This window comes from Embiotoca jacksoni, unplaced genomic scaffold (assembly GCF_022577435.1).
Source record: "Embiotoca jacksoni isolate LCO1_2020_lvr unplaced genomic scaffold, fEmbJac1.0.p SCAF_11, whole genome shotgun sequence".
NCBI classification, from domain to species: domain Eukaryota; kingdom Metazoa; phylum Chordata; class Actinopteri; family Embiotocidae; genus Embiotoca; species Embiotoca jacksoni.
Window position 1 is genome coordinate 11,110,594 of NW_027185241.1, and position 25,303 is coordinate 11,135,896.

The following is a 25,303-nucleotide window of genomic DNA, read 5'->3' on the forward strand; positions in this document are numbered from 1 at the left end:
ATCAGTTCCTGGTGTAAGAGATCCCAGCTGTGTGTGTCTTTGTTGTAGCTGCCGTGATGGTGTGCACAGCGCCCACAAAGTGATTAATTCTCGTTTACTTCCTCTCTGCATGACATCTTCACACCATCCTGCCACCACTGCTTCCCCATTTGTCATTCCTCTTCTCCTTCGTATGAACTAAATAAGTTTGACTCTTATGCGGCCATCTCGTCTCATCTTCCTCTTTCCTGGCAGAAACTACGTGATCAGCAAAATAAAAGCATTGCGGAAGAAGAGCAGATGTGAGTAACTGTTAAACACGGATTAATACTTTAATGATGTGCAGGTTTCAGTTTGTCAGATCTTACAGAACATTACAAAGAAACAAAACCTTAAATATAAAAATAAAAATAAAACTTAAAAGTTTAGTTCTAGACAAAACATTGGAATTGTAGACAGCGCTACAATTTTTCAACACACTTTATTTTTAGCTCATTGTTGCTTGTTTGCTTTGGTTGACTGTAGGTCAACATTACTGATACAGAAACTCACTTACAGAGGATTTTTCCAGACTTCCTACTACTCTCTACTATAGTTTAAAATGTATACAGACATTAAAAAAAACTTCCTTTTTTTCCATCTTTTCTGCAGCACATTATATTACTACAAATACACTACATGACAAAGTCCACAGTCCTGATTTTCTTGCTTGTCTAAGACAATAACCCGTAATTGTGTTTTATTTAAAAATAGGCATTTCTCCATCATTCTAAGTATAATGAGTGTTCTCTGCTACAGATCATTAAAATCTTAATCATAAAAGCATCTATCATATTGCTATGGGCTTTCAATAAACCATTTCATGCCGTCTCTTGGGTCCTGGATTTGGACCGAGTTTGCTTCAGATTAAAAATGATCATAACAGATCTAAGATTAAAATCAATCAAGGTCCTCACTCTCCCATGAATCCATTTTTGGTTTAAAGTCAAATGACTTACCAAAACTGTAAACAGAACTCTATTCAATCTCAAGTACTTCTATAAAAATTGGATTTAACCAGGTGCTCAGCTAATCTCGCTGTTGTTTACATGCTACCTGGGCAGCATGTCCTGCAGGTCTGCCACGACATAGGCGACCACAGCCCACAATGCTGAGCAGAGGTCCATGTCTCGAGGGTCCTGAACGGTCATGGTGTCCCCTTCACTGTGGTGGAACCAAAAGTAACGACTGTCTGCCACGTGGAGGCTGGCACCTGGATGAGAGATGGAGAAAAAAGATACACATTAACATTAATGATCAAATACAAACTATTAACACAAAATGTACCATGTTGAGGAGTCAACTGTTTGCACAACATACTGGATTAATGCTGTTAAATTTCACACCTAAAATGAAACATTATCGCTTCATCTGGTTTCATCTTTCAAGACATTTCTGTGGAACAATCATTAAAACTGTTGGCCTATTCTAGTCAGAGAATTTGAAAATAACTAAAGCCACTCATCTCAGAGACTAATGGAGAGTAAAGGAGGAAATGAGTCTTGTTTTGATAAACACATTAAACACTATTGAGTGCTTTGCTTTTGGCTCTGGCAGAAAACAATCTGGCAGAAACAACATTATTATTTCAGATTAAAAACTCATTTGTGTGAGTGTGTGCTTGGAGGTATATCATTTCTTGATTTAAATGGTTGATGATGGATGTTGCTGTTGCTGTGATCCCACAGAGACAAGATTAGTCGGCATACAGCAGTCCGTGAAAACTTCCCTCCGAAGTACAGGTTTGCAGTCCTAATATCATGAGTCATGTATGAAATTACATTTATACTTTCACTGACTACTGTGTAATACTAAATGTGCTCATTCATATTACTACTGTAAACTAGATGTGACTGTCAGGATTACATTTCTTTGTATGTGCATTAAAGCAACCCAGGTACAAGTTCCCAGCAAAGATTATGGTGTTTGAACCATCACCTTCACTAAGAGAATTTGGGTCGTTAATACCAGACTATTTAAAAACATCCCTAAATACCAGTAAAGACAAATCAATGAAGAAACTCTTCTGCCTTCAAATGCCCTTTGAGCAAAGCACCAATTCCTCTGCTGCTCTATGGGAACTGTTAAATGTTTGATAATGAAGGCTGTCACAGTATCCCTGTTTGCCACTGTATGTTTTTGTGACTTGTTTCAGTTCTTTTTCTAAAGCTTTAAACACAGTCTTTCCGTAAAATATCATGTGACCTATACAAAACCTAGACAGAGGCAGAATATGTCTCGACCACAAAATCTCTACCAAAACCTCAAAGTGAGAAACACACTGTTAAGTAGTACTGTATGTATAATATTGGTGCCAGTTCAGTGCTATTTCAAAATAAGCAATGCAGAAAAGCACAAGTTTATCAAAATGTAATTATATTGCTATACTGTTATAAGGTTTCACGGGGTCACATTAAGTCTGGTTCAGAGATTCAACTTGACAGTTTAGTTTATTGACAACTACATATCCATGCTTATAATATCTTGGAAGTTTCAGTTCAGGTTTTTAAGTGAATGTCTGTCCCCACTTCACAGTACTGTGGTATTTCACAAGTCGTCAGTGAGCATGTGTTTCTTTATAAATAGCACTTCCAGAAGAGAAGTTATTAAAACCAGAACCTCTGAAATTAGAATGAGCTACTTAATATTTCCCGTTTCTTGTGTTTATGGCGTCAAAATGGACAATTTTTAACACAGCTTTACGAAGTTGTAATAAATATGACTAATAACTTATTCTAACCATTTGCTGCGAGTTGCAGACAGCCTATTGATTCAACTGACCTGGTACTCCTGCCTGCATCCATGGTGAGATGTCTGTCCCTTCTCCATGGGTCTCCAATTTAGTTGTATTAATGGGAGCCAAAAGTTTGACCACTTCCCCCATTACCTGTTTATACAGACACAGCAAAGTGCTGTCAAACATGGTTCAGTACTATTTATTGAACAGTAATGTAATTCCAAGATACATCAGTTTATATTAAACCTACAGGACAATTTTAATCGAAACACCAGACTGTAAAGTAAACAAAGTAAACATTTTATAAGATGTTACAGTGACACAGTAGTTCTGTGGTTAAGCATGGTTAATCTTTATGTAATGTTGGGCTTCCTGCGACACAGACTACTTCTTCCTGTGATGTAAAAGAGGTTCAACATTGGAACAAGTTAAACATTTCTTAATCTAAGAAGCAAACAGTCTGAACCTTAAAGGAAATATGAACTGGACATGTAGTTTTTTCACGCCACCGTGCAGAATCTGTGGTCAGCAGAATTCAGACATTCAAGGCTGTGAAAAGACTAATAATTGTGTAAATAGTTGTGTTTTTAACCCCACCTTCCGTGCTGCGTCACTGCCAGTAAACTGCAGAGCCACTGGGGTGAAAGTCCCCAAGTCAGACTCCATGACAAGGTCAAAGTTAGACATGTTCACCTGTGCAGGGAGAATAAGTAGGGAGAGGAAGGGGACAGAGCAGATAGAAAAGATAAAAGACCAAGAGAGAGCAGACATATAAAAAAAACAATCTAAAGTGTGTCTGTATAATACAAATGACACAAGCCTTTGTCCATGGAAATAATTAAACTTTTATAATGTTCATATGAGGCCTCAGGAGCTGAAGTTGTTCATTTTAACCACAGCTACTTTTAAACACAGCATTTCTATTGAACGTCCTTTCATAATGAAAACTGTATTACTTTGTATTTGAAAAGAGACATTTATAAAAGTAATTGGCATGCTATATAATGGAATCAATAGTGTACAACTACCTTGACTGGTTAGTTAGTTTGTGTTATTTTGTAACTTTGGTGTAAGTGCAGATGCAGGCTGACATATGCCACAATAACACAAACAAACTAACCAACTGAGGTAGGTTTTGACCAGCAACTCTCATTTTGTCTAAGGACTCTGGTGGATTTAAAGAGAGTGATATAAGGGTGCACTTCCCCATCGGAAAGGGCTGTTTGAAAGAAGTGGAAGGGGTGAAAAATATTATAAATAAAGCATACACTTGTAATGACATAATTTTTTTTTCAGGTGGACCTTTTTTAGTGTTTAACATTGGTTTTGTTGCTGAACCCATCTACACCTACTTTCTTCTGCAAACTGGGGTTGTGCCGACCCCCATCTAGTGCAGATAATACACTGACTATGGATGCACTGAGTACCTCATACAACCCTACTTAAAAAAAATCAAAACTGTATCTTTATGTTAGTTTAAGATAACCTTTTTTGGCTATCACTATTTCTGTATTTTGATTTTAAATAAGTTAAATAGATTTTTGTTTTATTACTTCACGTTATTTTCGTGTTTGGTTTTGTTCGTGTTTAACTTGGAGGCAGATAATGAATGATGAATAAGACATGAAAATATGCCTTATTTCTTTTATACTTTTCGTGTTCTCAATAAAAGAGAGAGAACAAACACTCAACCAGCCAATAGGAGCTGCTAGAGCAAATTCTAATTGTACATCAAAAGTAATTACCGGTACTGGACCAGCGCATTGGGGAGTTGAGGTACATTGATTAAAATCTTTAGTTTTTGTTCAAGAAATGCACTAACCTTGTACCTCTGGCTTAGGGAATGTACTTTATTATGGGTCAGGGCCTGGTAGGCAGCCAGAGCTCTAAAAAAGGAAACTGTAAGGCTGCGGATTGTTGTTTAGATCCTCTGCACAGAGAAAAATCTGGGAGCTAGCCAAGGCCTTTCCAGTTTGCTGGAAGCACATCTCTACACTCCTACACTCTCCTCCACTCTCACAGTGGTCCGACCCTTCCTGCTTCTTATTGGCAGGAATGATGTTTCCTTTATGGCCGTAACAGTGTGTTTTTTATTAGCCGCCACAGTAACAGAAAACACTACCTTGTGTAGATTAAAGTACTGCTGTGCTCCAACTCCACCCTGCTCTTCAGCTGTCCACAGCACTGTTCGCAAAGTTCTTCTTGGACGTAAACCTACAAACAGATGGCGACACAAATTAACTCAGCAGTGCACTTATAAATATATATAAAAAGAGAAAGACAACAGCTCCAAATATAACTAATGACGGTTTTTTTTGCTTCAGAACCTGTAATACAAACTAAACTATACTGTTAACTCTGTCAGTGGACTTTGTACTCTTGGTTTGATGAGCCTATTCCTTTTATAGGTTTATTTTATAGGCCCATTATAGTCTATTGTCCACAAGAGTACAGTATTTCATATCTGATTACTTTGCTAGTTATATGTGTTCTAGTTCCTCCACAAACAGTTGTAGAAAATTACTGTTTACAGTCTGAGGAATCATCTTGTAATTTGTCCCTAAGTTTGCAAGTAGATACTCTGCTCCCAATTCAAAATATTCACGAACAAGCTGTTAGAGCACCAGTATAGAAGATGTTGTTTTTCTTCTTGATCATGGAGCTTTATTCTGTTTTGCTTTGATACATTAGGAAGAAGTTTTATGTCATGTTTAACAAGCTGTAACAAGTGTACTTTTACTATGGTGTAATACACCCAGCAGCTATAACATAAAAACCACTGACTGGTAAGGCAAGACGTATATTACAACAGTTAGGCGCTAAATCCTGCCTTTATAAGGTGATTCTCAGTTGTTATTCGATTTGATTAGGTGTTGATTTATTTTAATGGTCATTTTGGAAGCTGTAATTTGTGGTGCTGTTGAACTAAACGGGTTATACTGACAGGGGTTCCTAATATTTTGCTCTTCTTATTTAAATGATTTAGGATGACAAAATATAAGGAACACCTCTCTGTCCATCAGTAATTTACGCAGCACTGTGTCTGTCTGTATATTACCAAGGTCTTTGAGGAGCGACAAGGCCTCCCAGGAAATCATGGCTCCACCGCCATCATCCATGGCGCCCTGGCCCACATCCCAACTGTCCAAATGACCGCTCAGTAAGACAACCTAGAAGATTGTACACATAAAGAGAAACTGAACGAGTGTGGTGGGGCTTTTTTTCTAGATGCATTCAGGGCAACTTATCAACTTTGTTTGATCTGCCGAGTGTAAAGGAATTAGAATAGATAACACTATTTGACCCACATCCTGTCTATATTTTTAAAGCAAATAATCACTTTGTAACGAAAATACATTTTTATCAGCAAGGAAAGGCAGACTCATAAAATCATAAAAACAAAGATGAAAGCACACAATTCAGGTCACCCCCGCTTCCAGGAATCCCTCCCCTTTTCGGTTTTGTAACTGAGAACATAGGTCAAGAGCTGGCCTATGTTCTCGGTTACAAAACATTTTGTGACCTGATTGATCCGTCTGGACAACGACCCACTAGCCAAACATTCCCATCAGCCTTCTCTGAACTTTAACGTTAAGTGCCAAATGTTTGCATGCTAATATGCTAGACTAGGATAGTGAATATATAGGAAACAAAATTTGATCTGCTTAGAACATTGGTGCCACCCGTATTAACAATTTGTGCAGTTCACACACTTTTGAGACACTTTTGACACACTCCATGAATCTCTGGGGTAGTTTCATGTCTATGCCGTTTCCCCAAACATCTAAGTTGTCCATGTAAAGGTTTAGCACAGGTTATGATGTGCATCAGAGATTTTACAGTCCAGTCTTCTTCACCTTTGATATTTGCAAATATACGCACTGACCTGAGGATAACATCAAGACATTTATATTTCATTTTCTAAACTGAAATATAGGTTCTTTCATTGTTATAGTGTAATTACTACATTAGTTACCCTCACAACAATACTCCTGTCCCTGTTGACTTTATATATTGATATGCTGATATGTTAATTGTTAACATGTATTGTTAACGGTCTGTTTATAGCTAGATTGTACAACGTGCTAACTGCAGAAACAGCTTAAGATGTTGTTGCCAACAAAGTATTTAAAAAAAAAAGATGTTTAGATGTGGTTCAGAGCCATTTGGTTCAGAGAGTAATATAACAAATCAGTTTTTTCAACAAAAACACACTAACATTTATAAACAATACTCATCACAATCATGCATATGCACAATGGTGCAGTAGTTAGCATTGTCGCCTCACAGCAAAAAGGTTCTGGGTTTGAATCTGGGTCTGGGCCTTTCTGTGTGGAGTTTGCATGTTCTCCATGTGCCTGCGTGGGTGTTCTCCGGGTACTCCGTCTTCCTCCCACCATCCAAAAACATGCACCTCAGGTTAATTGGTGGTTCTTCAAATTGCCCTTAGGTGTGAATGAGAGTGTGAATGGTCTTTGTTTCCGTTTGTCTATAAATGTTGGCCCTGTGATGGACTGGCGACCTGTCCGGGGTGAACCCTGCCTTCGCCCAATGTGAGCTGGGATAGGCTCCAGCCCCCCCGTGACCCTGTTCAGGATAAAAGTGGGTATAGATAATGGATGGATACTCATCACTGTCTTATTTGTTTTAGTATAATCATAAGCCTACACATTAGCACATTTGAGTTTTAAAAACTTCAAAAGTTTCAAAGATAGATGGGAGTTGTGGAAGTTTAATAGTTGGAAAAGAAATTGTAGCAACTCAGCACCCGCAGATGATTCTGACTGGCTCTGACAAGCTAAACTGTGGAAATGACTCACTTCAACTCAAAATAACATCTTTCTGTGAATGTGCACATATACACATACTGCGACCACAATTGCTGCTACTGCCAGCTGGAGTGCAAAGTCACAGTGCCAGACATGATGTCAACTATGCCGTGTGTTTCATTTCCCTCATTTATGATGAACAACCAAGCTGGAGTCCATAGATCAGAATAGCAACAGCTGACATGAGCGATAGCCCTCTGATTCATTCTGATTCATATCTTTTTGGAGTTAGCTGACCAAAGACCTGAAGATTTGCAAAGAAGAACAGAATTCACTTGAATAATAATCATGGGGAACCACTGACCTACTTATCTCATAAGGATTTGTAAATTTGTATATATTATGTCCACTTTTTTGTCTTTCTCTATGCTGCTGTGATGAGTAAATGTCCCCACTGTGGGATTAATAAAATCTAATCTTAATCTAATCTTGATCTAATCTATCTAACTAATTTGTACATTATGACATTGTAATACCAAGCATTCCTGGTTTGAGCTCTCTGTTGGCAATCAAAGCCAGGAAGCTTGTGTTTGGCCATCTTGGACGATACTCTTACGTTGTAATGTTTTGCAATTGTTGAATGCAGAGGGATCATGTTTGTGAGGGAGGGGTTTAGTCACAGTCCAGGGAAATTCCTTGTGCAAACATCATCCTCCTTCGTCTGCTAACAAAACATATCTTGACAAATATTATGTGGTGTGAAGTCTGTCTGAAATGCTAAATATACACTTAACAGAAATAAACACATGCATGTTCCAGGAAATTCCCACACATGACACTATTGAAATTTCAGTTTGTTCTAAATAGAAATGGAAAATGTTGATTCAAATAGGTCAAATCTAATGAGAATCTCCTCCTCTGTTTTCTTACCAAGTTGCAGTTTGGTTTTCCACAGATTTTATCCCTCATTTTCGCAAATGATTGCAACCAAAATTTCGGTACTCTGCTCAGTTATTTAGGACATGCTGGTCTGTTTTACATCTGCCCCCTTTTGTCCTGTGTACCCACATGAAGCTTCATGTGCCTCAGAGCTCAGCATGCCACTTGCCCACTGAATCTTAGCACTGCCTCTTCATCTGGAGATTTGATCTGTTTATCAGGTTCTACCTGCTAGGCGTGTCTGGGTCCTTATACACATTTATACAAAGGACCTGTGTGTGTGACACTGCACTGCATAGCTGCAAGCTGGGTGAGGTAATGTGTTTGTTCGGTGCACTGATAAGCTGCAGACTTGCAGCAGGGTATATTTTGCCATTTTACTCTTTGCTTGAGAATTTAATACCGAAAAATGTATTACGCTAAACTGTATCAGCTGTCTGTCTGGGTGTATTTCCCCTATGACTAAATAACAACTGGTCTAGGCTGCACCACAACTTTCACACGGTCAGAAATTATTTCATTTTAGTTGGTGGTCATTGTCCCTGAAAAGCAATATACTCCATTCCCATTGAATCAAAGTTGTATTTCACACGTGCTGAATGGTCATAAATTGCAGTATTGGATCATTTAAAAAAAAACTAAGAGTAGTAGCAAGATTTGTTAAATTCATGTGGTATATAATTTCTAAAATTAAAAATTGATTTAATTTATAAAAGAAAAAATTTACAATCAGTTCTGCAACATAAATAATTTGTGTGGCCAGAGTTTGGGAATCTGTGAAAACAGGAGGCCAATCTAAAATAAATAAATTTTAAAAAAAACAACACATTTTTGGAATAAAAAGATTAATGTGGAAACTGGACCGAAAAGAGAAACTGTAGTCCGATGATATACAGAGATTAACAATTCAGACATGCAGGTATATGTAATGGGTGAGGGAGTGCTACCTGCTCAGGGTGCTGCCAGCCTTTGATCTCAGCCACTGTGTTGAAGGAGTCAGCGTATGGCAGAGTCTTGGCCCCCATAGTGAGTCTGACCACAATCTTCTGACCCCTCTGCGCCATACGCCACATCAGCTCAGCATCCTCCACAGTGATACAGGCTGTAGGGATGCGCTTCACTCCAACTTGGTAGTCCTGCCAACCTGTGTGGGGACTACACAGGTAGTGACAAAGACACAGACATGTAAGCATCATAAATCAGGTCTCTATGTCTCATCAGGTTTCCCAAACTCATGAGGTCACTAGGTCCTCCTGAACTCTGTGTTGCCATAAGACATGGTCTGTTACGGTTATAGAGGGAGACAGTCTGGTGATCTAAGGTTCCATATTTCAAGGATGAGGTGGGTGCCTCTCCTTCTCTGGAAATGTAGAATATTCTAGGGGACAATATAAACTGGATCTGGGAGGGGATGAGCTCATAGATGGATTAGCACCTGTACACCTGACACTCTGTCTCTCCGTGATTGAGTCTGTCAAAAAATATTGCTGTTGATCATCAAGTCGGTCTCCTGAGACTCCTTTGGCCAGCATCAAACATCATGATTTGCATCACAGAGACAGCTAGATAAACAGATAGATACCTGTTAACCGAAAACGGAGTGATGGATCGAATGAGTGAGGCCACAGCTCCTACTTTGGCAGCCTCAGAGGCGCCATAAGCACGGTAAGCCACAGTCTCTCCATAGCTGACAAATGGTTGGTTAAAAACCACAATCCTCCCAGCAGCCTCGATGGCTCTCTGTTTCAGCTCGTCAAAAGACTGAACCACCAACACCTCTGCCTCGATACCTGAAGAGATAAGAGTGAGACAGTGAGCAGAAAAAGGAAGGTGGATGACAGATGAAAAGGATTATGATGGTTTGATAAAGTATGGTCTTTACCTTCAGGAGGTGTTCCAACACTGCTGCCCAGTCCCAGCATAGCCATACTTTTGGCCCTGGGTGCAATCATCTCTGCACTCTCCTTCCCTCTTACCCAGTGTGGGATTTTGACTGGCTCTGGAGCAGAAGCCACAACAGGGAACAACAAAACTCATGTTACATTCACCAGAGACTCCGGTGAAAGAGTTCCTGTAATTTGCTGAATGTACTGTATGTCTGCAATGTGTCCTCACTGCAAATTTCAAACACACTCACCCAGATGTACATCCAACCCGTCCTGTGTCATGGCATTGTACATGTATTTAATAGCCATCTCCAGGTTGTGTGAGCCACTGACACGGTTCCCTATGTTGTCGGTAAAGTCAGCCAGCCGTCTGTAAGAGCGCTTTTGGGCTGCACCGAACACGGCCAGGTCAATGATCTGTTTGGCCACATCGGCATAACCTGCTACCTCTGCTGCAATGTCTGAAGCTGGGTCCACACAGAAGCATACAAAAAAATATTGTCAAGAATCTTTTCAGCCAGAAAGTCACAGGGAGCAAATACAGTGTCACTTGAGTAGATAAGAGAATGTTTTACTCAGTAGGTATTTATACAATCACACCACTATGCTATGTATATTTACTTTATACCCATAAAGGTACAGCAGGATGGTAAAAAGCAACCCTTCTTGAAAGGTAGAACATCAAATACTTGTACAAACACCCGACCAAAAACATTACGCAGAATAGGAGAAGGAAGCAAGAAAAACATACAGTGACTACCTTACACTTTGTAGTCAGTCAGTGATAATTGAACTGGGCATAATGACAGAGTCTACATTTTGCATCAATCTGTGATAAATTAACTGATATGTGGATATTTTCTAATATACCATATACCAAAAGACAGAAATGAGAATCCCTGATTAGGAACGTATCAATAAAACTTAACAACGGCTTCTAGAGTCACTGTTTTTCCCATTTTTAAAGTTCATTCACACCTACGCATGTTTTCACTGAGTGTTGCCCGATTAGACCCACTCTAAACATTTTAAGTGTACAAGCTGTCATTGGTTCAAAGAGTATACAATTCCCAGCATGTTTCCACCCACCTTCAAACTGGAATCAAAGTGTAATTGTCAGTAGTAATTCAATTTACCTGTCTGCCTGTGTGTGTGTGTGTGTGTGTGTGTGTGTGTGTGTGTGTGTGTGTGTGTGTGTGTGTGCGCAAGACCTTTAAGAAAATAAAGACTAAACTTTGATTTCCATACAAACCTTTATTGCCCACTCCACGTCTGATAGTTAGAGAGTTTAGGTTACCTTTCCGCGCTATATCATTGGATGCGGCCCTGGCAGCAGATGTTGGATGACAGTCACACAGAGAAGACAGCAAGAGAAACACAGAGAGGATGAAGGTCAGTCTCCCCTCCAAAGCCATCTGTGACCAGAAAAATATCAGTGTCATTACAGAAAATCGCTTGGAAGCTGGAAATATAACAAGGACATTCATAAATGATCCCACTTTGCTAGAAAGTCATTTTAAAAACAATGGATACTGCAGTATTACTGAATAATTATTGAACCTCTATACAGTGGGGCATAATCAAGTATACTGTCAACAATTTAAAATAAAATAAAAACCTGTGCTCAACCTAAACTCTACAGAGATGGCTCCCACATTATGAAACGTGTAATATTATTGATAATTTACGTACTTGTGCTAAAATGCGAGTGCCACCGGCAGAAGAGTAACGTTGTGCTCGCTGCCAAGTATTTGAGTCACACAACCAACATTACCGTGTCAAATAGGACGAATTGAATGTCTAGAGTTTTATCTTATACAAAAAGTCTTAACATTATATCGTAAAAAGTGATTCTGACACCGACGAGTTTAGGATGGAGAGACACGTTACGGAAGTTGGATGTTCTGGGAGCAACAATGAACATAAAACATGCTTTGAAACCTGCTTAACATCACACAAACACAAACCTTTCAGCCCAAGTTAGTGTCTTCGTTTTCGTAGACTTTGTTCAGCTGCGGAGGGTAACTACATACACGACATAAAAACCGGTGCATCGGTTTCCGTACTCGTGATTTCAGCGCGCCTCACGAAAGTAAACTTCCGGCTTGACGGATTTCACAATAAAAGCGGCATCTGCGCAACAAAAGCTGTAAAATATAGTTTGAACCAAAACACTTTCCACTCAATAAATGTTTAAAATAAAAATTAAAAAAAATATGCAACAAATGTAAATACAGTTCAAAGAGATCTAGTAATAATAAAAAAAAGAGTTTCACAAGATAAAACTATGAATCTGTTAAAATTACCCCAAGAGAAGTAGGCTAGTCAATTCAGATTACTATAGTACAATACATGGATCATAGGCTACAGGCCACTAACAAAATAAGATTTCTACACATGACTTTCAGTATATCTGTCTTCTACCATCCTGTTTTTCACTGTCTCCCCTATGATTTGGTTTTTTTTCTCTGCATCGTCAGGTCTTGGAAAACATCGGACCATTTGGCTCAGTTCAAATACTGCTGACTTGGTTCAACACAGTGGTTTGAAAACTTTTTTTCTTGGGCCTACATTTGTGAAAGGATGTTTCTTGAGGTTGGAAGGAAATGTTTTTCTGCACTACTGTGCAAACAAGTGGAACAAAAGCTACAGCTGAGTGCTTTTAGCTGCACCTGAACTTTTAATGTAGGGACATTGACCATGTCAATTTCTTTCACATACTGACACCGTGACTTCCTGTGGAGTGATTAGAAGGCTTGTAAAAAATATCAGATTTTGCCTTTTTCAGATTGAATGCGTAACAAACCTCAAAACACAAAAGGTTTATGACAACACAGAGGTTCCTAAATACTCGTAATGCATAAAATTCTTGCCTCATTGAACAAGGAGTACAAAGATTTTGTGTATGTGTTGGAGAAAGATAGAAAGCAGAGATGAAGGTCAATAAAAGGACAGAAACTAAGAGGGACAGGAAGTTGTTTGAACATTGACACACATGCTGTTGATCAAATACATGTCTTACATTAAGACCAGCCCCCACAGCAAAAAAATAGACAGTTTCAGCATTGCATTAAAGCCACTTCTTTTATTCAGTAGTGAACCTCATGAGATACACCAATTCAGCAACATAGTTCTCGATTGGCCGCCTTCATATTGGTGAGTTGATGCTTGGTTGGTTTCTCACTATTGTGTAGTAGTTTATCATAATCAAGGCTTCGGTCAATTCATATTCAACTTCGAAATTCTTTCGAAATATTCTAAAATAAAGCAGCAATATATCGATAAGGAACCCATTGTTCTATTTTAATCAAATATTAAATGCATGAAAATGAGCATTTTAAAAAGATAGATAATTGACAATGAAATCGTGAATGAATTGAAGTGAAGCTTGTCAAATAGACTAAAACATATATATATATATATATATATATATATATATATATATATAAAATTATATATATAAAATTGAGCAGTAGGCACAAAGATGCTTTGACCAGGTAAATACTGTACAATCCCAATTATCACTGACATATTAACCTAGATTAATGTCTAAATTAGTATAAATTAATACATATAAATTATAGTATCGTCAACAGACTGTAAATGTAAAGATCCTAAAAAATAAATGTTGTGTTTCATCACCTGCTGGATTGCCAGCAAGTGCTAACCCGTTGTCTTAACCCTCTATGGGTCTGGTTCATGTCAAACAGAAGTTTCTCCTAGACCACACTGGCACAGTGATGTCCAGCCCAGAACTAGCATTGTAAAGGTCAAAGCATGACACTAATACTGTAATAGCACAGAAAATTTATGAATGTAATATGAGGCACTGAGGATTCAAGTGCTCAACAAATACAATGCTATCAACAGGAGGTCACAGTGAATAGGTAGTATGCATTTGCATTCAGGGAATCTAGAATTGCTTTAAAATAGTAATTTCCGTTACAGCAAACACTATCAAGTAACCTTGAGTTGTGTTACACTGTCTATCAAACAGTTAACAGGGACAAAAACGGCTAAACATTTGGAAACAGAAAGGGGTTTGACCTTTAACTCAAAACTAACAACAAATAAAAAGTCATTTCAATCCTTTAAAGAAATGCATATAAATTTTAACATTTCTTATGTGGCACTAATTCCAAGTCAGAAATAAAATGTTCCGATATTAAATAATTTAAAAGGGGCGGGTCTACTCATAGTTTAACCACTCAGCCCCACCTCTCTTTTTTGTGAACCACTGATCTCAATCATGTTAATGACCAATGTCAGCTTAAAATTTTTTAACGTTAATCTGACCTTCTCAAAAACATAGCAATGTTGCTTCAACAGCAAGCGGTTGGAAAAAAAAAAAAAAAGCAGTTTTCCTTGACACATGAAAAGCAGTAGGTAGCTGGTTAAAATCCACACGAGTCTAATTCCCAATATTTTTCCTAAGATATACTATATATTTAACAGGGTGGATACTTATGCGCTAAGCAAAGGGAATAACACCCTGTTGTCATTGCTGTTAACTGCCTCTTGTATCATTATTCCAGCTCTAAAAGACCCCATGCTTTGGCTGTTTGAAGTAAAGTCTGAAAATTAGGTATATTTACAACCTGACAAGTTTGCCCACAGAGTTTCTAATTTAAAAGAATTTTCTTATTTCAGTATTGAGTCAAACAGCATCTATAATTGATGCCACTTTTAACCCTGCTGTGTGAATGAGCTCTAACTCTATAAAATGTGCGATACACTAAATGTCCCTTTAACTTCCAACCCACTATTATGGCTGTGCACAGCGGACAGTCAGAAAGGAATGCGCTTTGGCTGTCGTCACAAAACGTTGGTCACTTCTACGGTTTCTGAATTATAGTCATCAGCTTTGGCTCTACCTGTCCCACATGCTTGCAGCACTAAGTCACCAAATAAAATAGTCCTGAAAATATTACAAATGTTTGAAAGATGAAGGCCTAAAGGGCTTTTACCAAGACTACCACTGTGTGAATACAAAGAAAATACAGAAATCTCTTCAAAAAATGTCTTACATAAAATCTCTAAACATAAAAACACCTTGAAAAAGCTGCTAAAAATAATTTTCCAAAAGGACAAATGAAGCACATTTATATTTGGTCAGTTTGGTAAGTGTCTGCGAGAAAACAACAAACATGTGTACCTGCAGAGTAACAAAGTCTCACACCAATACTGGACAGCATATGAAAATACATATTCATTCTCATAACAAAAAAATTATTCATTTCAGCAAAGAAAGCATACAGAAAATGAAATATAACACAGTAACAAGCAGAGTAAATCTGACCTCAAATAAAAGAGAAAGGGGTTTAACTTAAGAATGCCCTTTTTAATACTAATCCTATATGTGGTACCATTTCATTTGGAAGCATTTGAAATGCCTTAAAGCTTTCTTAATCATCTTCCTCATGCTGTTAAACTGAGGCAGGCTGGTTCAGCAATAGATCCTTTAAAGAGGACAATTTGTCTATAATACAGAACCAAGTCCAGCCCAGTGGGATCCAGCTTCAAGAGGTAAAGTGGATCTAAAGGCACGGTGTGATCAATTGTTTCAGGTTGACAACTTTCTGACACAGAACGGCTGTGATCCATTGTGATGCCAAAAAAAAAAAAGATTCCTTTCTTAAAGTTCAGGATGTGAATTTACGTTGAAACTCCTTTTTTAGCATGTACAGACAGGAATGAATTACACTTTGTTTTCTTGTGTTGTTTTCTTATGACACCTTCATAAACACAGAACATTATGTAGACGAGAAGATAAAAGGATGGCAAAGGATGAAGGTGGGAATGATGAGGAGACAAAAACATGTATGGAGCACTGAAGAAGGGAAGATGTGTCTGACTTCATCAAGAGGAATCATCTTCAGCTGTTAATAGATCCATTTTCAGTTCTGACTGGCAGGTGACTGATTTCACTTTCGATTGTCCCCAGTGGTCCGTTCAGGCGTAAAACTCCTTAGTAGGTGCTTTGTGATAGGATGTTGTGGAAAGTTTGGTCTCCCCGAGGTTGTAGCTACCTTCGTCCTTCTTCTTCATACGGTAGGCGAGGAGGAGGAGGAGGAAAACGGCACAGAGGAATCCAACCACTCCACATGCTACCACAGCTGGAGAAGATATAAAGAAATACAAAGTTACTTTAAAGATCAGGCTTTCTTGACAGTGTCTCACACTTGCTGCAAATGGAACATCATATTTAGTCAAAAGTGCTAAATTATCATTAAAAAAAAAATATCACACTTTGTAAGACACAATTTTAGCAATAAAAACCTCTTATGAAACCTAAATGTTGACTGTATTCAACAATATAAATCCTAATAATGTAAAATTTAATAGAAATCTATCCTTACCTGCCAGCACCTCCGTCCTCTCCCACAAGTTCTCAGAGGTCCATTCCTCAGGAGAGTGCAACTCGTGTAATCTGCTGCCGCGACCACCTTTGGCCAGAATTTCATTTTCCACCCGTTTGATCAGAACGTCCTCTTTGGTTGGTGCAACATTCCACCTGTCCACACTGTTGTCCTCGTCGGTGTATTCAGTTACAGTGATGTCCATGCTGAATTCGCCCGCAGTAGTTCCATTGGGAGGCATGTTGGTGGAGCTGGGACTAGTACTCTGTGTGAACCAGTCAGCTGTCGGGTCAATACCGGCCACCTGGATGAACAGAGATAGAACGCATGAGGCACTGGGTAACAAAGAAGGACTGAAATTGTTTTTTTGGCATTATGTGGTTTTAATTACTTTCTCGATACCACTATTCATGCCATGAAGTGGGAACCACATTGTTAAAGCTCTTAGTTCCTGTGGTTTTGTTGTTACAAAGGTAAGAAATAATATTCCATCAACTTCCCCTATCATAAATTGAAATATATAGATTGAATGTGTAGTCGCAGGGGCTTGAAATCGTGCAGAAGATGGATAGAAGTCTGGAAATCATGAGATTAATAACAATAATTTCCTAAAACATTATGGGAAGTGTGTGAAAGTATATAATTTAAAATATTTATCGGAGCATTTTAAAAGGGAGTTTGTCTTGGGTCCCTAGTCATCAAGACTTTCTAAATGTTAGATACAAATATGAACAGAAAGGAAAAGTAATATTTCACCTCCGTATCCCTGCTGTTCCCATCAGGGAAAATGAATGGTGTTGTCTCACTGTGCTTCACTGTGGTTGCTGGATCCTGGCTGTCTGCTGCTGTGGTTGATGGGTTGTGAGGAGAGTCTGCTGTTGGCTGAAGCGGCAGCAGTTCTTTGGAGAATGCGGGCGTTGAAGGGTTGAGGAACCTCCTGAGTAGCTCCTCTGTAGCCGAGATGTCACTGAAAGCTAAAATAGAGGAAGTAATCAGCACCTTGAAACTCACAAACACTTCAGAGAAATTGTATTTTCAGCAAAGCACCATAACTGCAAAACTACGCTTGCATCGATTGATCTGTACCTATCACCCATCGACACACTGCATGGACTTAATACTGGTAGAGCCTTATTTTGTGCAATTTTTCACCCACTTATTAAGATGAAAAAATATTTTATAAATCAGTTGGATTATATGACAGATGAGGATCATTTTCCTCGGTATATAAAATCAAACATTTTGAGGATACGTGTTTTTTTATGTGACACAATATTCTGATAGGGTGTTCATTAACCAGTCTTATACAATCCATTGTGTGAGTTTTATAACTTACTGGAATTTATCTAACCACATTTTAGTTTCATGTTGAGATCACACTGAATGTTCCAGCACATCATTCACTGTCGGCACACAGGTGAGTCATTCATAGTAAAACCAGGGATTGTTTGACATCTGTGAGTTTTCCAATAAAATCTCCCCTGGTTAACTCCACATCACCTCAGGACAAACATCTGGCACATTGTAGTGCTTCTGTGCCTGAATATGCAAGCCCTTGTGTCTACAAGACATATTACTCACGTGTCTACATGTGTAACGGAGTGGAGCTATTATTGTCTAATATTTGTAACTACTTTTTTCACTGTAAAAGTTTCCAATTGAAGAACAAGACGAGGAATAATTGTAAAATAGAATTGCCTGTGAGGGAATTTAATTGTGAAGAAATATGATTTTTCTCACGATAGTAATAATCAAGTTTCAGGTTAAAGTAACATTTCTCTTAACACAGTATTGTAACGTGTTATTTGGAAAATCGTCAACTACTCTCGAAACAAATAATACTACATCATAATTTCAGTGATTCCCATTATTAAAGTAACCAAGCAAATCAATCACAAAAAAAACAAAAAAAAGACAGTTGAAGAGACCGTAGTGTCCTTACGGTAGTCTCCAGATCCAGAGCCAGACCCATCCTCTTCACCATCCTCATCATCAATAGGGATATCACCTGATGTTCGGCCCTCTATGTACAGGTCATCTGCTGTGGAAAAAGATGACTGAGAGAAGACGAAGAGCTGCAAGAGAAGAAAAAAAAAAAAAAAAATAGACATTTTTATTCAAGTAGAAGAGAAATGCTAACGATACAACACAGATTCACACTTGCTGAATTCCTCCCACTAATTGAAAACATGCCAGCGTCTCTACAGTTCTGGAGTAAGACAATACCTCTCGCAACCAATGATGTATGCCGGCCAAATATGCCAGAGTGTGCACCGCCGTCTGCGAGTGAAACCACAGTGTGCATTGCATCTATATACTATCTTATGTAAAGCAGATGGAAGCTGGTTCATTGTTCTTTTCATGTGTCGTGGCAGTAATATGTGACACTTCACAGAACCAGTCATCAGACACTTTAATGTGTTTGAGAGGAAGTGGGAAGAGATAGAGCAGCTTCAAAGACAACGCACACACAACAGACAAGTGGACACACACACACACACACACACACACACAAAAAAGACTGTTTTATACTTCAGATTGCAGCCCAGGAAAAACTCATGCAACCCAAACACGCAACAAAGGAGTGTGATGAAAATCAAACGCGTTGTTTTTTTTGGTTTTTTTTTTTTAATCTAAATCCTTGGCAGACACAAGGTAATGGAACAAATGGCTCTCAGGCAAACTAGAAACCACATGAATCAAAGAAGTAAAGATGATAATGATTCTGAAATTCAAAAGGAGGGAAAGAAAGAGGCTAGAACATATGTTGGTGTTAAGACACACACAGACATGGATGAATATGGCCCATTGAGACTTGAAGTATGTCTGGTATGTATACTATGCTTCCACTAACACAGGTGCTGAGAGAGGGAGAAAGGAGGTAGGCTGGAGAAAGGAAGGGAAGGAGAGACACACGGACACTTCTGTATGCTTTTTGTAAAACAGGCGCTGAAGACAAAGGAGAAGATGTGTGATGAAGTGCTCCATTCTGATTTACTGGAATACATATTCACACTCGGGGGGGAAAGATTAACTCTCAGAGAAAGTCTTCTCCTGTCAACACCATTTTTCTTTTGGTAAAATACGCAAATGTTTAAATGTAAAAAAAACAACAAAAAAAACAGACAAAAGCCATGAGTGTAGAATAAATCAGACATGAGAAATAATAAGGATATGAAATTTGTGTATTTATTTTGTAATTCGATACCAAACCCCTGATACCGTTTCATTCTGCAACATATTAGCAAGCTACATGTTGAGCATATTTTAGCGCTTAATAAGGTAGAAAAGAGTCCGAACAAAGTTTTTAGCTCAATTTCCATCATGGGGTCCGCGAACGTAGATTGAGCTAAAAGAGACCTATCAACCGACATAAAACAAAACATTATGAGACGCAGAAAGTTGTTGTCTTCAGATTGTGGTGAAAGAGGCCAAACAGAAAATCATTAACTTCACTTTTTTTTTTTTTTTTAAACCACAGAATCCCATAATGCCAAGTCTGATTAAAATAGCAGAGGAGGCTCTTACATTCTTGCTGTCTTAATCCAGGGGTTACAAAAGCAGATGGTGTGCTTGTCAAAACAAAACACAGACACCCATACAGAAGGCGGTAAGTGCTTCCGCCATACACACCTCGATGCACACCTAATGACTTCTACGGTGTCTTTAAATGTAGAATTTGTGCAGATGACCAAATTGAGTTCAATTTAGATGTAGCTTCAATTTACTATCAAACACACATGTCCAGGTTGGACATCTAGTCTTGGGTGTGTATTCTCCAGCTCTGAAAGAGAGCAGCTCATGTCCCAGGAAATAAGATTGAAATCATTATCAGCATAATGAGGACATATTTTGTTTCACTGGTATTTAAAACACGGGGCCACACTCTGCATATGATTAAAACTAAAACTTAAGTTCTTGCGGAGAATCAGAACTCCAAACTGAAATTTGTGCAGAGGATAACATCATGATATGAGAGCATATTTTGACTTATTGTTTAATGTACTGACCGTATATTAAATAAAACCAAACACAAATGACAATGTTCTCTCGTCCTCGTTGAAGGAGACAAGTTTTGCATTATGGTTTACGGGAAGGCATGACTCACAGGTTTCACACATCTGGAAAACATACGTACATACGTACACACACACACACACACACACACACACACAAAGACCATATAACAATATGGTGTCCCGTGACTTTGTCATTGTGAAGACAGTTTACTGGAAACAGCTGGATCACAGCTGTACAACTCTACGGACATGAAGTACTGATGATGTTGGGAAAGTGTATTGTGGATGAACCAATCCATATATTTAGTTTCTGCTAAGTTAAATATTTCCCCAATGAGGTGGAAGTCAACGAGAGGGCAGTCTAGTCAGGAGTGAGATTGTGTAACAACCATAAAGCCACAGCAGACCTGTCATCATCATCATCATCATCATCATCATCGAGATAGGTGCAGCAGCAGCAGCAGCACACAACACGGTGTTGAAGGGAGTGAATGTTTGACTAAGGTTTTGACTCGTAAAAATGTTTGACTCCTCACCGTCGAATGTTAATTTTGTTGTTTAACAGCAGCTGTGGTCCCTGAAGGCAAAATGATTATATACTGAAAGAAATAGAAGCCAATTTGGGAGTTAACAGATTTTTTTACATTTTTGTTTCAGCTCCAGAGGTCTGGACAAGACAGAGTTGTCTTTCTCCAAACTCCAACATGTGATTCTAAAAAACAGATAGTCACACAATATCTACGGTTGTCCAACACGCGATATTGATATAGGATGTCATATAGGAGTAATATGAAACTTCTGAGTCCAAACTACAGGTCCTAGTCCACATCACACAGCAAAAGATAATATTTTGTGGTGGTAAAAGAACCGAAAGAGATCCAACAATATTTCGTGGAATCTGCTCGCTGGTATTTCCAACTGCAGGATGCCTCGTTCTAGTTTTACAGCTCTTTTTTAGTTCCAGTTGTTCATATTGTGAATATCCCTCGAAGGGCATGCAGAGACTGAAAGTCAGACAATAAAACCAAGTCACAACAACTATCGTAGAAATAACCTGGAGGCCAATCAGATGGTTACAGTCCTCCCTCCATTCACAGAACAATGTTGTGACTACTACTGATAAACTGAGAGCACATTCAACTTCAGGCAAATCGCCACAGAAAAGAACATCAACCTACGTTTCTTTTTACATTCTTTGATTATCATTAAATCATCTCGTTTTACTTTATTGGTAATGTACTTCAGAAAATAATCATTAATAACACCGCGACGAGGTGTCACCCTCTTCCCTTCTGCGGTTGCATGGAAAAGTGCATGTATCCCACGCAGTTAACACGCTTGCCTGAACTAGCCCGGTGGGACTCAGTGTGAGTCATCCATCCACAAAATGACACAACTCCCATCTCACAAGACTGTCGTGGCCTGAAAGCCTACTTCAAACATTCATCTCTCAGATGTGAGTAATATCACCGACTGACTAACCAGTAACTCTACAGCCACCTCAGAAAAATAAACTGGATATACGACGCAACCCATCACGCCCAGCAATTTGGGACTGGAGTATGTGTATTAGTGGCACAAAGTAAAGAGGAAACAAAGCACGTGTGGATCAAAGTACGACCCACATTATAAATAAATTAAGCAGGATAAAGGTTGGTTTTTTTTGTGTGTGTGTGATCACACCTGATTATAAGGTATCATATTCATACTCTTTGGCAAGGAAGAGATGGCAAACATTATTTACTATTTAAATGTCGACAGCTCTTTCAGTCCAAGGCGGCCAGTGTGTGCTTTCTTTTCAGCTGCTGCTACAAATATCCACTACGATAGTCTCAGGTTTCAGCTCTCCCACTTTCACAATATACAGTCCATAAATCTTAAACAATATGCATTTCTGGAGAGGTGGTGAAATTCCCTGGCTCTCATTTGGGACTTTTACAGTCAATAAATCATGCAACTCGGATATTCTTTTCACACATGACAATGAACAGAGCTCCCATGTCATTCCCATGTGTTTCCCTGCTTTACAGCAGACCCACACACATAGATGAGAAAAGAAAGGGAGAGTTTTCTAATTAAGAGCCAATACAGACTTGTCAAGTAATTTTTTTTTTATTTTTTTTTTATCCTGGTTAAATATTTATGAATTTCTGACACTGAATTTCTTTTGACATTTGCAGCCACGTGTGGGTGTGAAATTCAGTCCAGCTCTTGTCCAGATTTGGGTTTAAATCTCAACGCTTTTGCGAGTTTGAGGCTGAACAAACTTTGGCCCCGTGTGAACTTGACACCAAACTGGACGCCTGAACTTGGCTTGAATACAGAGTCTGTTGCTGACTATCAGAAAATCCTGGATTAATGGGATTTATTTTTATTTTATCGTATGCTGTTGATTCCAGGAAGATACCATTTGGGCAAGCTGATATAAAAATGTCGATCACTTTCAGCGCAAACTTCTAACATCCAGGTGGTCCAATAATGGGAAAATATTTCGATAAAATAAACATTCTGAACTGGCTATGACAACATAACACACTATGAAAAGAAAACAAACCAATATTTTATGGAGAGACTGGAAGGAGAAAGTCAACTGAACGAAATAAACGTTACGGACGTTTGCCCTATTTTTTTTTTTTTTTTCTAACGTATTTCAACGGCTCATTAGTGCCATTTCTCGAGATTAAATTAGTGAAAGCTGCCAATAAAAAAAAAAAAAATCACATTAAGGTTTTCCATTAACATCAACTAGTTCAAATTAAAAACGAACCCGTAAATTAAAAGCTACTTACTTTTTCACTGATAAACCCAGTCGCCAGCCCGACGAGGAACAGCAACCACGGGCTCCTCATTTTATCTCACAAAAACCAACGACGTTTTCAAGGGAAAATGTAAATAACGAAGAGAAAAGTTAAATGGGATATTTAAAGTAAAGCCGTTCAGCTAAATTCTTGTCGCGTTTCCGCTTGTATTTAGTTAGTTTGTTAAATCTCTACTTTCTTGAACGCCTCCCGGGACTCGTCGTGAATGAGGAATTGTTGGACTGAAAAGTTGTTTGGACTGGCATCGCAGCGTGGCTCCGCGGTGACGTCAGCACGGCGTGACGTCCATTGAAGAAGAAGGTAGGTGGCTGGGGGCGTTCCTGAACACTGACTCATGTTTGTTTATCCTTATGAGGACACACATCGAGACATCGCATACCTGGCCTAATTTTAACCATCGCATCAAAGTGCCTAACCCCAATCCTAACCTAAACCTGATTCTAACCTCAAACCTAAAACCAAGTCTTAACCATCACATTGACCTTTACATTTTTGAGGACCAGATGACCACCTGTCCTCAAAATGCAAAAATGTCCTTACAATAATGGTTTTGTCCACATGAAATTCGAAACATACACCCACACATACACAACCCTTGCTTTATATTTTTGTGGGGGTCACTCGTTAGGCACTCTGTCCTAATTTCACTCTTACCCTATAACCAAGTCTTAACCTTCATATAGCACTTGGAAGTTGAGGACCACCCTAAATGTCCTGGGGGGGGGGGGGGATACACCTAAAAGTTACAGCTTTAACTTCTGTAAAAAAATAAAAGATAATATAGGTTCCCAAAACACTAACATTTATTGATTTTTGTATAAAATTCAATAAACACTTTTGCAATATTGGCTCTCCACCTCAGTTAAGGGAGAGATGTTGTGCAGCTTTGACTCCCTCTAGTGAAAAATGGCAGAAATGGCAGAAAAATGGCAGTCAGGACAGCCAAGCATAAACTCATCACTTCAAACACACAACTGCTGGTATGTTTCGTGTTCGTATTCTCGGCAATAAGTCAGACACGTTCCCGGTGGGTATTGGCCTCCGACTGGGCTGTCCTTTGTCACGGGATATCTTGGCGCAGCCGGTGGGAGGAGAACGTCAGGTTCTGGGGTCTCGGGATCGCCTCTCTTGCTGTTTGCAGATGATGTGGCCCTGTTGGCCTCTTTGGACAGTGACCTCCAGCATTCACTGGGGCGGTTTGCACCTCCAAATCTGAGGCCATGGTGCTCCGCCTGAAACCGGTGGATTGCTCCCTCCGGGTGGGGACAGAGTGCCTGCCTCAAGCGAAGGAGTTTAAGTATCTCGGGGTTTTGTTCACAGTGAGGGGAGGATCGGTGCGGCTGCAGCAGTACAACAGGCGGTGAACCGGACCGTTTTGGTGAAGAGGGAGCTGAGCCGAACTTGGAGTTGAGGCGCTACTCCTTCGCGTCGAAAGGAGTCAGCTGAGGTGGTTCGGGCATCTGATCAGGATGCCTCCTGGGCACCTCCCACTGGAGGTTTTCCGGGCATGCCCAACTAGCAGGAGACCCCGGGGAAGACCCAGGACAAGCTGGAGGGATTATATCTCCCAGCTGGCCTGGGAACATTTTGGGATCCCCCAGGAAAAGCTGGAAAATGGGGGGGGGGGGGGGGGGGGGGTTGCTTGACCTGCTGCCACCGCAAGCCACTCCCAGAAAAGCGGAAGATGATGTGTGGATGATGGATGGACATACAACTGCCATAATATCAAAAAAGAAAGTGCTGTCTGTGACCACTTT

General features: G+C 39.2%; 2 protein-coding genes across 2 annotated transcripts; both read right to left on the reverse strand.

Annotated features, from left to right (window-relative positions):
- Positions 1-286: 286 nt before the first annotated feature.
- On the reverse strand, positions 287-12,423 carry LOC138194432 (carboxypeptidase Q-like). The gene is made up of 11 exons (XM_069143157.1): positions 12,317-12,423; positions 11,647-11,764; positions 10,601-10,816; positions 10,346-10,462; positions 10,046-10,253; positions 9,411-9,618; positions 5,814-5,925; positions 4,878-4,969; positions 3,353-3,448; positions 2,800-2,905; positions 287-1,231 (listed from the first exon to the last, which is right to left on the reverse strand). The coding sequence occupies exons 2-11, from the start codon at positions 11,762-11,764 to the stop codon at positions 1,071-1,073; spliced, it is 1,434 nt and encodes a 477-aa protein (XP_068999258.1). The 5' UTR covers positions 12,317-12,423; the 3' UTR covers positions 287-1,070.
- Positions 12,424-13,414: 991 nt separating this feature from the next.
- Positions 13,415-23,879, reverse strand: LOC138194434 (syndecan-2-like). Its single transcript, XM_069143160.1, has 5 exons — positions 23,517-23,879; positions 18,651-18,783; positions 17,465-17,682; positions 16,709-17,012; positions 13,415-16,465 (listed from the first exon to the last, which is right to left on the reverse strand). Exons 1-5 carry the CDS (start codon positions 23,574-23,576, stop codon positions 16,302-16,304), a joined length of 879 nt encoding a protein of 292 aa, XP_068999261.1. The 5' UTR covers positions 23,577-23,879; the 3' UTR covers positions 13,415-16,301.
- Between the last annotated feature and the right edge of the window lie 1,424 nt (positions 23,880-25,303).

Coding starts and splice junctions, on each gene's coding strand:
- LOC138194432 (XM_069143157.1), bottom strand. CDS start 11,764: ATGGCTTTGGAGGGGAGACTGACCTTCATCCTCTCTGTGTTTCTCTTG. Junction 9,619..10,045: donor ACTCCGTTTTCGGTTAACAG/GTATCTATCTGT, acceptor CTACCTGTGTAG/TCCCCACACAGGTTGGCAGG. Junction 4,970..5,813: donor GTCGCTCCTCAAAGACCTTG/GTAATATACAGA, acceptor ATCTGTTTGTAG/GTTTACGTCCAAGAAGAACT.
- LOC138194434 (XM_069143160.1), bottom strand. CDS start 23,576: ATGAGGAGCCCGTGGTTGCTGTTCCTCGTCGGGCTGGCGACTGGGTTT. Junction 18,784..23,516: donor CTGGGTTTATCAGTGAAAAA/GTAAGTAGCTTT, acceptor CTTCTCTTGCAG/CTCTTCGTCTTCTCTCAGTC. Junction 16,466..16,708: donor GAGGACGGAGGTGCTGGCAG/GTAAGGATAGAT, acceptor TATCTTCTCCAG/CTGTGGTAGCATGTGGAGTG.